General features: G+C 40.8%; 1 protein-coding gene across 2 annotated transcripts in view; it reads left to right on the top strand.

The window, feature by feature from the left end:
• The window catches only part of LOC126237502 (26S proteasome non-ATPase regulatory subunit 1), a 361,177-nt gene that overhangs the window by 9,503 nt on the left and 336,096 nt on the right, over positions 1-15,578 (top strand). For both annotated transcript variants that reach the window (XM_049947659.1, XM_049947658.1), the window contains exons 4-6: positions 8,389-8,582; positions 12,860-13,072; positions 14,365-14,577. In XM_049947659.1, the coding sequence (XP_049803616.1) occupies positions 8,389-8,582; positions 12,860-13,072; positions 14,365-14,577 (620 nt within the window). The remainder of the gene's footprint in view (positions 1-8,388; positions 8,583-12,859; positions 13,073-14,364; positions 14,578-15,578) is intronic.

Genomic DNA, 15,578 nt, shown 5'->3' with positions numbered 1-15,578 from the left:
ATCATCGGAAGAAATGAAAGAACTAGTCAGCTGAGGTATGACAACTGCAGCTTTGGCAGCAGCGTCAGCGGCCTCATTTCCCATCAGACCGAGATGATCAGGAACCCTCATAAATATCACAGTGGCTCTATCAAGAGCGAACAAGTGACAGCTTTCCTGGACCCATTGCACTAAGGGATGGACAGTGTAATGCACACAGAGGCTTTCAAGGGCACTGAGAGAGTCGGAGCAGATGACGCAATTGAAAAGCCTGTGTCGCCAGATGTAGTGCATGGTCTAGTACAAGGTGAAGAGCTCTGCTGTAAATACTGAGCACTGTTCCAGAAGCAGATACCAGAAAATGTCGGTGCCAATGATGAAGGTACGCCTGGCACCACGGTCAGTCCGAGAGCCATCAATATACACAAAGATAATATTGCGAAGTTCTGTGTGCAAAGGTCGTGAAACATACAGCAGTAGAGTGAGGCTGGGGTAGTGTCCTGTGGAAGCAAATGAAGGACAAGGTGAACAGTCCTCACATGATGCTAAGTTGGTGAAGGGTTCACACCCATCGGGAAAGTGGCAATTAGCGTGAAGTGAAGCTGCTGGAGTAATAGCCGAAAGAGAACTCCAGGAGGTAACAGAGAAGAGGGACGCACCCCTTGCTGAGGTCATCAAAGAAGGAGGCATAGCATGGGTGGCCACTCATGGCAAACAAACGGCATGCATATCTGCTGAGGAGGAAGTCATGGCAGTAGGGCAGCGGTAGTTCGGCAGCTTCTGCATACAGACTCTCAACCAGGCTAGTGTAAAAGGTGCCAGTGATGAAGCGGATGTCACAATGGTGAGTAGTATTGAGACTACGTAAGATGGACGGATGTGCAGATCCATAAACGAAACACCCATCGTCTAGTTTCGAACGGACAAGGGACAGGTACAGATGGAGGAGGGTGGTTTGTTCGATCTGCTCCCCAGGAAGTACCACAGAGGACATGTAGGACATTAAGGGACCGCATACAGTGGGCCGCCATATAAGAAACATGGGAGGACCAAGGAGGATTCTTATTGAGCACTAGCCCAAGGAATTTTGTAGTTTCAACCAACGGAACAGCAATAGGCCTAAGGTGTAAAGACACTGGAAGAAATTCAAACAAATGGTTTTGTCATTGGAAAAATTAAACCAATTGTTAATGCTCCATGAGTAAAGATGATACAGACATTGCAGGAGATTCAGCTCAAGGAGACAGATCTGTGAAGAATTGCAATGGATCACAAAATGAACAGGGAGCCAGAGATGACCGGCGGAAGAAAAGTCATTGTAGGGTTAATGAGGGATACCAAAGAGGAAGATGCTCAGGACAGAACCGTGAGGCACACTGTTTTGCTGGATAAAGGTGTCCAACAAGGCAGAACCACACATGCTTTGAAGACAAGGTGTTTTAAAAATTCTTGAAGGAAAATGGGGCATGTGGCCACGAAAGCCCCATGTGTAGAGTATGGAGGATACCAATTCTCCATAAGGTGTTGTAAGCATGTCGTAAGCTTTCTCCAAATCAAAAAACACGCGCACAGTCTGGGATTTCTGCAGGAAGCCATTCATGACATGGGTGGAGAAAGTGACGAGACGGGCAACTGCAGAACAGCGCACTTGAAATCCACAATGTGCAGTGGTTTGTTAATTGTGAGACTTGAGTTACCATATCAGCCGTGCATAATCATATTTCCCATCACCTTGCAAACACAGCTGGTGAGAAAAATGGGCAGTAGTTAGAAGGAAAGTGTTTGTCCTTGGTGGATTTAGGTATGTGTATGACAGTGGCTTCACACTAGTATTTGGGAAGCGTGCCCTCTGTCCAGTTGCCGTTGTACGTATAAAGCAGAAAGTGCTTGCCCGCAAGAGAGAGGTTCTGGAACATCTGAATGTGAAGATTATCCAGCCCTGGGGTGGAGGATTGGGATGAAATGAGAGCATGCTCTAGCTCCCCCATAGTAAAAGCAGCATTGTAGCACTCGAGATTCTAAGAAGATAAGAGTATCGCCCGAGTCTTCTCCACCTCGTTTCCAATGGAGGAAGGCAGGTGATAGTGGGAGGAGATCCAAAAAATGGCAGCCCAAGGTGTTGGAGGTAGCAGTAGGGTCCCGTATGACATCGTCTGCTACTGTCAGGCTGGAAATTGGGGAATGGACCTTGGTCCCAGAGTGCCATCAGAGGTTAGTGCACATGTAGGAAGAGGGAGTGAGACTATTAAAGGAACTAATAAATGAAATCCAGCTAGCTTTTCTTGTTACCCAGAAAAACACGACAACACTGGGCATGCAACTGTTCACAATGAATATGCCTTGCCATTGTAGGATGATGATTAAAAATGTGGAGAAAACGTCTGTATGTGCGAGTTGTGTTGCGGCATGCCTCAGTCCACCAAGAGAGCGGGACACAGTGCGGTAAAGAGGAGGTGTGAGGAATGAAACATTCTGCGGCGGTAAGGATAATGTTTGTAAGATATTCTACCTGGTCATCACAACTGTTGGAGCGAATGGATCACTGGTGGGCAAGCTGGGCAGTGCAGGAGGAGAGGTCCAAATGGTAATAGGTGTGTGTGGAGTCTAAGGCAGATGAGGTTCAGCTGATTGAGAAGGTCAGCCAGGAGGGCACCTCTTGGACAGTTCTGGGAGAACTCCAAAGGGGACGGTGTGCATTAAAGTGACCGAGCAGCAGAAAGGGCTGAGGGAGTTGCCAAATAAGCTGGAGCAAATCTGCCATGATGACACTGAATGACAGAAGGATGTAAAAGGTACAAAGAGAAAAGATCAAGTGAGGAAGAAAAATGCGTACTGAAACAGCTTGAAACCAGATAGTCAGGGAGATGGTTTGACTATGAACGTAATCCTGTATCAGCAGCATGACTCCACCATGAGAAGGAATGCCACTCTCAGGGTGGGGGTGGGGGGTCAAAGCAGACTGGGAAGAAATGAGAGAGCTGAAAGTGGTCATGAAGATGCAATTTTGTTTCCTGGAGCAAAACACAAGTGGACGCTGTGATTCTAAGAGCAGTCCTCTTTGTTTGATCGAAGGCTGTGAATTTTCCATTGGAGGAGAGTCATGACGAGGAAAGGAGAGGAGGGAAAAAATGAATGGGTGTCACCTCAGCAGCTGCTGAGTGCCAGCTTTCGAAGATTCAGTGCTACAGGGTGCAGAGGCTGGAGGATCCTGCTCCTTGAGGTCTACAGAGGTGTTGGACCGTTTGCCTTTGTTGGATTGCTTGGAGATCTTATGGTTGGCAGAGTATGACTCAGATGTTTGTTGCCTGGAGGTACATAGGAAGTCTTCGCAGGAATATTCCTGCTGTCCCCTTTGCCTCACTCTGTGAGGCAAAATTTTGGTGGCTTGTTGAACAGATTGAGGAGATGGGGATGCTATCATTACACTGGGCAATTTTACAACAGTGGTACTGAATTTGAGGTTTGATGTGTGCGTGGCCACGTCCTTCGTGGAGTAGGATGTAGCAAGAACTGTACGGTAGGTGTCAGATAGTAAATGCAGGGCTTGCGATTAGCAAACAACTTGCGAGTGGCTGGGTAAGGCACTTTTTCCTTCACCCGGGTCTGCTGGACAGCCTGCACATACCGGACAATCTCGAGAGGCAGTGGCATGGTCACCTTTGCTGTTCATACAGAGGGGAGGAGGAGGTGGACAGTCGCCCTCGTGAGCATCTCTACCACAGGTTACACATTTGGCTGGGTGTCAACAGGACATTAGTGTGTGATTGTAATGATGACACTGGTAGCAACTCATCAGGTTCGGAATGTACGATCAGACTGTGATAACTTCAAACCGGCTTTGATTTTTGACAGAAGCACTACTTTATGAAAAGTGAGAAAGAGAGTGCATGTTGGCACTGAGGACGCATCTACCTTTTTCATCACCCAGTGAATTGCAATGACACCCTGATCAGAAAGGTACGTTTACGTTTCTCCCTTGGTCAGGCCATCAAACAGCCTAGTGTAAATAACACCACAGGAAGATTTCAGTGTTCAGTGCACCTCAACACGAACTGAATAGCTGTGGAGAAGTGGCAAGCATGCTTGCCAGCTTCTACAATGGTGCACTCCTTCCAACTGGGTGCCCTCTTCAGAAGGGGATGCACCTCCCTTAGGTGACTATTTGTGCCTCGGGTCACATCTCCTGAACACCTACTAGAGGCACCAATCAGCAATTTGGGAAGGAAGTGGCTCAGGCAACCACTCCTCCCTGGGCCTGGCATGTACCAGAAGGTACGTGCAAACCCCACCTGTTGACTTGGGGCTGGGAATTACACATTACCCATTCACCTGTTACGAATCAGACGCATGGGCTGGCCTTCAGAAAAAGGTAGTTTTTAGTAATTTGGAGAAGTCACTTCTGAATCAGTTGAGAGCTGTAAAACACTGCCTTTAGAAATCAAAACAGATGCAGTTGAGGGTTGCAACTATCTTACAAAATTTTCAACATTTCACACTTATTTGCTTTGATTATTTTCTAATTACATTCATTTCTAATGCAGTGTTTGTACAGCATTTTCCAGTTAGATTAGGTGAAAAAATATTGTCTTCAGTTAGAAAAATTACATTAAGTTAATAGTTACTAAATTATACACAAAAAAACATTTTTGTTACTAACATTGGTGATATGTTCACAACCTGATTCACCACTTTTACAAATACTATTTTACAGAGATATGTTGCAGCCTAAAGTTGACAGACATTTAGTGTTGAATGTTGCAAAGGCACCAACCTGTAACTGGTTGTATGTAGGACATTATTTTGCAGAGTTTAATTATTCCAGTGCACTTACTAGATTTTTGGACTGGAAATATGAAAGAACTGTAGTTCATCCAAAACATGTTTGTTAGGGTTCAGGTAGAAGCTGTGGGCTGTCAAAACCAGCAAATATACTAATTTTTTTTTTTTGGAGCCCTGATCCACTGCTTCAGTATCCTGTTGTCTAAATGTTTTTCATGAGCATGTGTGTTCATATTTGCTGAGCCAGACCACTACAGTATATTCTTGAGATTTCTGTTGTTCGAAAACTCTCATATTTGCAATTACCTGAGCATGGAGAGGTACACACACACACACACACACACACACACACACACACACACACACACACACACACACACACACACACACGGGCACCTACTGTGACATTTTGGTCTGTAAATTATTTTTACACTGTTCCGCAGGCCAAATAAGCTGGCAGCTTGAAATAAAAATGGAGAACAAGCAGTGAAACAATAGTTAAGAAACTTTACAGATTCAAAGAATGTGGTGCCATATTGTGAAATTGATGAGAAAATAGATATGGAAATACTCCTGATGCTTTGGCGCCACTGGAGCAAATAACAGGTTTTTGCTTGCCCTAGTGCAACAACGCAGGTGGAGTATAGAGTGGCTGATACCAATGTAAGCAAGTCCACCTTAATTGAAAGAAGCTAGTAACAACTTGTTTATATACCGTATTGTTTCGAATTTGGATGTGGCAGGCATCATAGTAGAATACATAAGGTTATTTGGTGTGCCCCAAGAAGAATGGCAAATGTTTTGGGATATGACAGGAAAGATCATTTGAAGCAAAAAAGGTCTAGGCTAAATGTGGGCTCTAATATGCATACTTTGAGAGCTATGACCACTTCTTCAGCAGAAGAGATGTTTCATAGTAGTGAAGACAAAAAAGTGCTCATAGCTCTTAAGATACGCAATTATTAACAAGAAATGGGTCAGTGTAATAAGCTTCTGAAGTACATTCCACGCACCTCGTGGATATGCATGCGTGGGGTTTTGTCACAATTGTGTTACAATAAAAAAGCTACAGACTTTCGTTAAGGTTCCTGTTAAGTACTGAGATAGTGGTAAATCCAGCTGAATTGCTTCTCCAGTATATGTAGAGGTATTATTTCAGAACCTACTAGCTGTTAATCTGTTAGGCAGAATAGTTGGTTGATGTCAAAATAGTACTTGTTAATGTAAACTCGTACCTAAGAAGATATTCAGAAAGTGTAAGCATTTAATAGACTGAGAAAACATTTGCATATAAATGTTGGTATTCTCTATTCTTAGCAATTGAATACAAATGAGAAATTCAAACTGTTTACTGTTTAAACTTTCTTATAATGACATGGGTTATGACAACTCTGCTAGAACATTGTGATTTCTGTGGTATGTCCGTATTCTTCGTAACAAACATACTTTTCATCCTTGCTTAATACGACAGATGTATATGTGTATACGTCGTATGCAACATCGCTTTGTCTCATTTAGCAACAATATTTTCCAAGAATCAACATACTGTAGAAGGAAATCTGTTGTAATAAGACTACTTAGCATATTGTTTTCTCTGCCATTCCGTTGACAATAGGTGTTGGATAGATTCCTCACCTGATTGTTATCCTAGGGCATTCACACTACAGTAATGGTGACAGTCACAGAACTCATCAACAGTACATGTGGTATTAGTTTCCATAACAATCTTCTATGAAGTGCACGCATTTTGAATGCATGGCAGTAAAAGAAAAAGTAAGTGATTAACTAAATCGAGAATGGAGCTAAAAGGATTGAATTATGCCATCAGTTTGGCCTCATAAATTCCACAGTCCAAATGATTTGGAAGAACAAGAATAAAATTGTTACCGCATTTGAACAAAATGGATCTTAAATCAGGCAGTTATGAAAAGCTGAATGGAGTGATGTGAGAAGTCCTGCGTAAGTGGTTTAAACAACAGGGAAACAACAATGTACCCGTTAGTGGACCTCTTCTTATGGTGAAAATGGAAGAATTTACCAAGAAATTAAAATATGGGGAATTTATTGCAGCAGTGGCTGGATTGACAGATTCAAGTAGTCACGGCATTACTTTTTGCAAAATGAGCAGTGAAGCCAACAGTGTGAATACTGAAAGAATGCAACAACAGCTCATTACCTTGTAGCCTTTGCTTCATGAAGGATATGCAGACTGTGACATCTTTAATGCAGATGATACTGGCATTTTCTTTAAATTGGCATCTGACGAAACTCTAAAATTAAATGGTGAAAAAATGTGTTGGTGGCAAGTTACCTAAAGACTGAATAACAGCTCTGGTTTATGCTAATGCAAGTGGAACTGAGAAGAAAAAATTGCTCATGATAGGCAAGTAAAAAAAAAATCATAGCTGTTCTAAACATGTAAAAAATCTGCCGGTGTATTACAATGCTAACAAATTCCCGGATGACCTGCGAACTTTTTGAACTGTAATACGGCATTGGGATTGGGAACATAGAAGTCAGAAATGGAAGATACTGGTTCTAACTGACAACTGTCCACCACATCCTGCACACGCTGGTCTGGAGAATATTACGTTTGTTTTTCTTCCTGCTTATTGCAGCCCATGGACCAAGGATTAATTAGTAGTCTGAAATGCCACTCTTGTAAGCTCATATTCCTGAAAATGATACTGTGCATTGAGAAAAAGTAGGGTTATTCTGTCACACTGAAGGATCTGGGCAGATACTTTACCAAAGTTTGTAGCTGGGTCATAGCCCAAACTATCAAGACCTCTGTCATGCAGGAATCACAAATGAAGGAATTAATGCCACTGCAGCTGAAGACATGTGTGATGACACTGATCTGGCACCATATGGATTGCTGCAAGAAACAAACTGTGATATTCTCTGTCAGTGCAACTATGAAATATATGCAACAATAGAGGATGTCCTTATTACAAATGAAGTGCAAACTGAAGACTAAATTGCAAATGAAATGAAGAATGTGGGTCACAGTGATCATGACGTGAGCTGAGGAGGAGGAGGAGGAGAAAGAAAGAAAGAAAGAAAGAAATAGCCGATCCTACTGTGAGTGGCACTTGAGTAGCCATTAAGATTATGAACATGCCCTATGAAGCTAGGGGAGGGAGCAGTGAAATTGCAAATAAAATAATGAACACAGAACGTTATTTAGAATGTATGTATTGGGCAAATGGACAACATAGTAAAATGACTGTCATTCATAAGTTAAGAAGTTTGGTGAGTACTAGATACACCGTTATGTATACTGTATTCATGTAAGCTTAAGAGTGAAACCTGTATGCAAAGTAAAATAATGCTAAATAAATTTGTTCTTTTCCATTTTCCACCACAATAGACTGAAAATACGAGTCTCTGTTACAGCACTCGTTTATAACAACACAATTTTCAAGATCCTTTGAATGTTGTATCTAGATTCCATTGTATTATAAATTCACTGTTTTGTAAAAGCAAAAGAAAATTTCTGCATTTACTTAACGGAGTTAATCTTGATATGTTAATGCAATGTTTTTGCTGCTTCTAATGCTGCATTGTTACTAGATTATGGAGACTTATTTGAAATTATTCTTACACATTTGCATTTTTTGGTTGCAGCAAAATGTATTGATTTCTACACACAGCAGCGTACAGCAAATGCTGAAGATGCGAAGAAGATTGATCACCGTTTGGAAGCTATTGTAAATAGAATGTTCCAGCGCTGTCTTGATGATGGGCAATACCGCCAGGCTCTTGGTCTAGCACTGGAAACTCGTCGGATGGATATCTTTGAAAGAGCTATTAAAGAATCTGTGAGAAAATTTTCATTCACTCTTATCATGGTCTACAAATTTTCACTTTGCCAGATATTCCTCTCTTTATATTTTCAGCTGATTAGTGATTTAATGCTAAAATTTGCTTTCCTTTTCCATGTTAAATTTAATTTGTGTGTGTGTGTGTGTGTGTGTGTGTGTGTCGGGGGGGGGGGGGGGGGGGGAGAGAATGAGTGTTAGTTCGTAAGTAATTTTCCAAATTTAATTGACTTTTTTGGGTGTTCCATTAGTTTAATTATGGACACACACACTGATGAGCTGAGGCTTGCTTGTTCAGGGGTGTTTGGTACTAAATTACTAAAATGGCACTAAATGGCTGGCCAGTGGCCTCCTTCAGGAGGCAAATTTCTTCTACTGCCAATAGATAGATTTAAAAGTAAAAAAAGAACTATCATGTAATTTCCAATGGCAAAAAAACAGGGATAGGTTTGGGAAGGATGGGAAAGTCAGTCAGATCATCAGTTGAGAAGGACCCATCTATCTAAATTTGTACACAATATACAGATTTCATCTGGCTATATACATTGATTAAATATACATTATATAAATACATCCACACAAGTAGCCACTCTTCATTTAAACACAAATACCTAAATACAGTTTTTACTCACAAAAATGGGCGCTTATGATCCTAGTAGCTTTTGCGCCCTAAAACAAAACAAAACAAGCTCCCCAAAGTGGCTGCAGGACAACACACTTATAAAAGTATACAAATTTGCAGGCTTTTGGAGTCATTGGCTGCTTCTTCTGGGAGAAGGGTTGAAGGGGAAGGAAGGAAGGAAGGAAGGAAGATGAAGAGAAAGTACTGGCAAGGTTTAGGAAATTGGGAGAGTTTGGAAAAGTTGCCCAGAACTCTGGGTCAGGGTTTCGACCCATCCTGTAAGACTACCTTGACCATTCATGCGATTAGACAGTCAGTTATTTATCATGCCCACACAGAATGTTGCACAGTAATTCCAACATAGCTGATGATGTATAATGTGGCTGCTTTCCACTGTGCCCTTTTCTTGGATAGGAAATAGCTGTGACTGGGCTACAGTTAGTGGTGGTGCATTTGTATATGGGACAGGTCTTGCACCTGGGCCAACCATAAGTGAATGACCTTTGGGGTGTAGGATTGGAATAAGGGTGTACAAGGATATTCTGTAGGTTGTGTGGGTAGCAGACTGCTACTTAGGAGGATCTAGATAGAATTTTGATTAGAATATCCCCCATCTCAGCACACAAAGAAAGGTAGTCGAAGCCTAGGTGGAGTGTGCGGTGGAGTTTCTCAAGGCTGAGGTGAGCACCAGAGGAGTAATGGTTGGTCACTAGTTAACAGGTTTACTGGTGTCAAGGGGAGCAAACGGCTCAGGAGATTTATGGATAGTGTATTAAAAGTTCTGATAATGTTATCGGTATATGTTGACACCTGCTTTCCACTGCAGACGTGATGTCCACAGGTGGTGAGACTGTAAGGAAGAGACTTTTTGTCATGGAACAAATGACAGCTGTCAAAGTACAGATACTGTTAGTGGTTGGTGTGGTTGTTATGGACAACTGTGTTTATGTGGAGCCATCTGAGAAGTGGAGATTGACATCTAGTTTGACAAATTTCTTAGCTTTGGCTACATAGTGTATTGAGGCATGTGATGTTTGGGTAGTTTGGGTTAAAGCAACAGAACAAGTATCAAACCATGTCAACCCAGATGCTAGACAGACTCTCCTCTTCCTCAATACTAAGAAGGATAAAAGAATGGATATGCAAGATTATAGTCAAGTCTCCTTAACATCAGTTTGCTGCAGAATTCTTGAACATGTTCTTGGTTAGAATGCAGTAAATTTCCTTGAGGCATACAAGCTTTTGTCCACAAAGAAGCACAGATTCAGAAGGCATCACAAATATGAAATTCAGCTTGCCCTTTCCTCACTCGATACCTTGCAAACCATGTGTGAAAGGCAACAGGCAAATCCCATATTTCTAGATCTTGGGGAAGTATCTGACTCTAGTCTACAACAGAGAGATGTTTTAAATCGTATTACATGTCCACCATACCGTTGGTTATCATTGTAAAATAAAGGAGTATGAATCTGCCTCATTATGGGTCAAAAGTGTTGACAATTGCAGCGAAATAAAACTAGTTGGTGATCTCACCCATTATTATAGAAATTAAGTGTTCCCTCTACCTATCCTTACCAACAGTACATTGTCCTGTGTTCATCAGAGACAAGGGTACTGCTAGGAGGGCCACAGGGAAGTGTGCTTATTCTCTATACACATAAATGGTCTGACAGAGAGAGCAGCACTCTGTGAATGTTTACTGATGATGCTGTGGTGTATGGCAAGTTGTCGTTGAGTCAGCGTAGGAGGATGTGGACAAGATGTCTAGTTGGTGTGATGAATGTCAGATAGATCAAAATGTAGGAAATGTAAGTTAATGTAGACAAGTAGGAAAAACAATGCCGTAATGTTGCAGTGTGGCATTAGTACTATGCTGTTTGACATTGTGATGTCTATTAAATATGCAGGTTTAATGTTGCAAAAAGATGTGAATTGAACTAGCATGTAAGAACTGCAGTAGAGAAGGCAAATGGCCAACTTTTGTTTGGTGGCAGAATTTTAACAAAGTGATGCTCATGTATAAAAGAGACTGCATACAGAACACTAGCGTGGCCTATTCTTGTATACTGCTTGGGTATTCACGATCACTACCAGGTTAGATTAAAGGAAGATATAGAAACATTTCAAGGTCTTGCTGCTTGGTTTGTTACCAGTAGGTTTGATCAACACAAGAGTATTATGGAGATGATTTGGGAACTCAAAAGGGGATCCCTGGAGGGGAGACTACTCTTTTAACTAAACTCTAGTGAAAAAAACTTTAGAGAACTGGCATTTGAAGCTGACTGCACAAAGATTCTGCTGCCGCCAATGCATGTTTCACATAAGAACCATAAAGATAAGAGAAATTAGGGCTCGTATGGTGGTGTATGGACAGTCATTTTCCCCTCAATTTGAGAGTTACATAGAAAATGAAATGAAATGACTGGTAGTGATACAAGGTACCTTCCACCATGCACCATATGGTGGCTTGTGATGTATGTATATAGATTTAAGTACCACCCTCTCTTGGCACCCCAAAGGTTCCTCTCTTCCAGTCTCTCCTCTCGGTCCAGCCTGAAAAATATGATCATAATGCCAGCCCTAAATTATATGCAACTTCAAGGCAGACACTGCTGCTTCATCCTCCTCCCTGCAGGCAAAGGCCTCATTTCTGTGGCACATTCTCTGAGGATGTAGCAGTAGGGCACTTTCAGTTCTGACACCATGACATACAAAACTTTTCCTAATGACCCCATTCCCTTTTTTTACCTTGTACATCTCAATTTTAATTTTTGATAGAATAGCTTTTAATGAGCAACATTATAGTAATAATGAAAAAATTTACTGTATCTGCTGCTGGCCCTTTTTTATGGGAAGAATTTGTGTTTATCCCCTTTGAAGTTGGGTGCTATGAATACATACTCGGTGATTTCTCAGAATTAGAAAGTCATATATTTGCATACTGCTGTCTGAGTAATGTTTAAAAGTGGCATGTGATCTTACCATACTATTTTAGTTAAAATATTTTCCAGTACTTTTTATGTGAAACAAAAATTGATACACAATAAAATGTATTGCAGTTCTGTTAAAAAAAGGAACCACTTATTTACATAACAATGAAATGAATTATGTGTTACACTCTTTTGTCTTCTCTTTGTCCTCACAACAAGTGGTCCTTCTCATCCTGCTGTTGGAGTGACCTACCATTCCTTTTTGACCTTCCCAAACTACCTGTCTCTCCTCCCTAAGGAGGAAACTTCTAGTTTAGAAAGTTGAGATAGTGTCACATACATGTGTGTATCTGCATAACATTCTGAAAATAGGTACTTGCCAATAATTCTCCTTCATAATTTTATGGTTTGCTGAGGAACTCTTTACTCTTGATAAAAATGTGTGTTAATCATTTAATGGGTGGAATATCTCAATGCTGCAACACATGAAATGCATTTCTGAGTATTGCAGTAATATCATGATTTAGAAGCATACGCAGCCACTGGAGTTTGGATACTGCCTTTTGAAACTAGTAACTCTACTGTTACTTCATTACTCGAATAATTCACAAACAAATTTATAAATATCCATAAGTGACTGGCATAAAATCTTCCAGTTTATGTGCAACTTGATTTGCTATCACTATTCATTTGGGGGAAAAAAAATAATTATTTTATCTTTTCAGGATGACATATTTGGAATGTTAACATACGCCTTCCAGGTGGCAATGAGCCTCATTCAGAACCGTGGATTCAGGAACACAGTTCTTAGGTCATTAGTTGATCTGTATAGGAATCTTGCCACTCCAGATTATGTTAACATGTGTCAGTGTCTCATCTTTCTTGATGACCCTTTGGCTGTAGCAGAGATTCTCGACAAACTTAGCAAGGATACAGAGGTAAGTGTTATGCTGAAGTAACAGCTTTGTACTGTATGATATATATTTTGTTATATTCAAAGAAAGGAAATGTATGAATTGGCACTATTAGTGAGGCTTAGTTTATGTATCTTGGACAACATGCAGGATGGTAAATGTTGTGCCAGCCTTTTCTGAAGATGTAACAGTAATAACTCGGTGTCAGTGTTCACACTGTTACAGTTGGATGAGTTTGAGGAAGCTCTGTATGGCTGATTACCATACCTGCTCTTCTGTTCTGTACCTGATTGAGGAGCTAAATTCTTAGGATATCCAGCAGCTCAAGGGAAATTGTTGTTGAAATTAAGTAATCTTAATTTAATGTCAGGGCATTCATTTTCATTCTGAATTGTGTGTTGTTTATTTCTTATAATACCAGTAGTACCTCTGATACACACCTCAGTTGCTTGTGCTCTGTTCTTGTCTTTCTTTCTTCTTTATGATTCATTTTTCACATCTAAACTCCAGAATGTTGGATCGCTTGCTTATTTAGTCTTCAACAATATGGAAAGGTTAGGGTGCTACTCACCATGTAGATGGAAGCATTGAGGCACAGACAGCTAAAGTGAAAAATAATTCTAGAAATCTTCTTCAGATGTGAAATTTTTACTTCCGAAGAAGGGCTTTGTGCTTAAGCTGAATATTTCTAGTATTCTTTTTCATTGTGCCTTTGTGTTACTCGGTGCCTCCTCTATGTGATGAGTGGCAATGTTTCCTTTCCATGTCATTGTTATCCAATGCTGGTCTTCCCATTGTGTGATTTATTACTTCCCAGATATTACAATTTTTTTATTTTTTTTTTGTTTTTATTTATTTTTTTTTTTCAAAACAGTGCAGTCCATCCAGACAAGTTTTGTTTCTAATTCACAGAAGCAGAGAACTTTCAGACCTGTGCCATTTTTTATGATGAATTTGTCCAACAGACTTAAACTTGCTCTGAAGTTATTTTAAAGTGACAAGGGGAAGGTGATTTTCCCCAGCCGTGATATGTAAAACCCCATCTCAGATTTCTATGTAAAATGCACCCAGAATGCTCGTATGTCGTCATAAAGGTTTATTTTGTGATATGTAAACCGGAGTACCTCATTGCTTACCATGTGATTAAGGATACATACAAATAGCCATGTAATTAACCTAATGTATGGCATGAAATTATAGATTTTACACTTAATTGTTGGTTGTTAAGAACACATGATTTTCTTTTTCTTCGTTTGGTTATGAGTGACTTATTACCCATCTGCAAAGCACATTTTTTAAGATTTCTCTTCCCACAGGACAGTGCACTGATGGCATGCCAGATTGCCTTTGACCTGTATGAGAGTGCAACTCAGCAGTTTCTTGGCAGAGTCCTCCAGGCATTAAGAGCCACAGCTCCCATACCGACTGGTACAAGTGACACCTTGGAGAAAAAGACTGATACTTCAGAGACCACCACTGCTTCTGCTGGTGAACAGGAAATAAAAACAGAACGCAAACTTGAAAATCTGGTATGTATCCCTCAACCTCACAAATTATCGAATTTCTGCCATTTTCAAACTGAGGTGCCAGTTATCATAAAAAGTCATGAACTGAGCATTACTGTTGAGGTTATTGTATTTGTAGTGATTATCTGCCATTATCTTCCTGTTCAGAATTAACAAATGTTTGTACATATCATGCAGCTGATAATAATGAATGGTTGTGCAGTACTATATTGTTTTTGGATAGGTAAAAAATCTACTCCTGAAGTGACTACAGAACATGCACATAAAAGGAGGCCAGAATTGTGCAAGCTTTTGGAGCCAGTGGCTCCTTTTTCTGGCAGAAGGGTTCAAGGGAAACGAAGAGGGGTGAAGGAAAAGGACTGGACAGGTCTAGGAAAATAGGTGGATTTCAGAAAAGTCACCTGGAACTGTGGATCAGAGGAGACTCTGAGGGATGGGATTAGAAGAAAAGACTGATTCGATGGGACAGCACTAGGTGAGATTTAAAAACACGAGAGCTTAAAGATGGAAGACAGGGTCTTACTGCCAAAATATTGTGCAAGAGTCAATAAGAGTGAAAAGCTAAGTGTATTGTACGTAAAAGAGGTGGGAGGGGGATGACAAAAAATATAAAGCAAGGAAATTGAAGATGTAGAAAACTCAAACAGAGTGAAGAAAGAAGTAGCTATTGTGACGAAATTCTGAGATGGAAGAAATTGTCGTGAATTAAGGCCAGGTGGGTGGTGAGAACCAAAGACATATGTAGCGGTAGTTCCTACCTGCAGAGGTCTGAGGGGAGCTCCGGGGGAAGAATCCAGATGGCACATGTGGTGAAACAGGCACAGAGCTCATAACTGTCATGTTGTAGAGCATGTTCTGCAACGTGATATTGTTTGTTGGCAATATACACCATGTGGCTCAAGGTATTCCTGTCTGTGGTAAGAGGCGACTAAAAGAAGTCCCACACATTTCGGCCTTTATGTGATGGTTTCCTGTAGGGTTTGACCTCCATCTTTCAAAATTTT

This window comes from Schistocerca nitens, chromosome 2 (assembly GCF_023898315.1).
Source record: "Schistocerca nitens isolate TAMUIC-IGC-003100 chromosome 2, iqSchNite1.1, whole genome shotgun sequence".
In the NCBI taxonomy this organism is placed as follows: domain Eukaryota; kingdom Metazoa; phylum Arthropoda; class Insecta; order Orthoptera; family Acrididae; genus Schistocerca; species Schistocerca nitens.
Note: the sequence above shows the minus strand (reverse complement) of the source record. Positions and strands in the feature narration are given on the sequence as shown.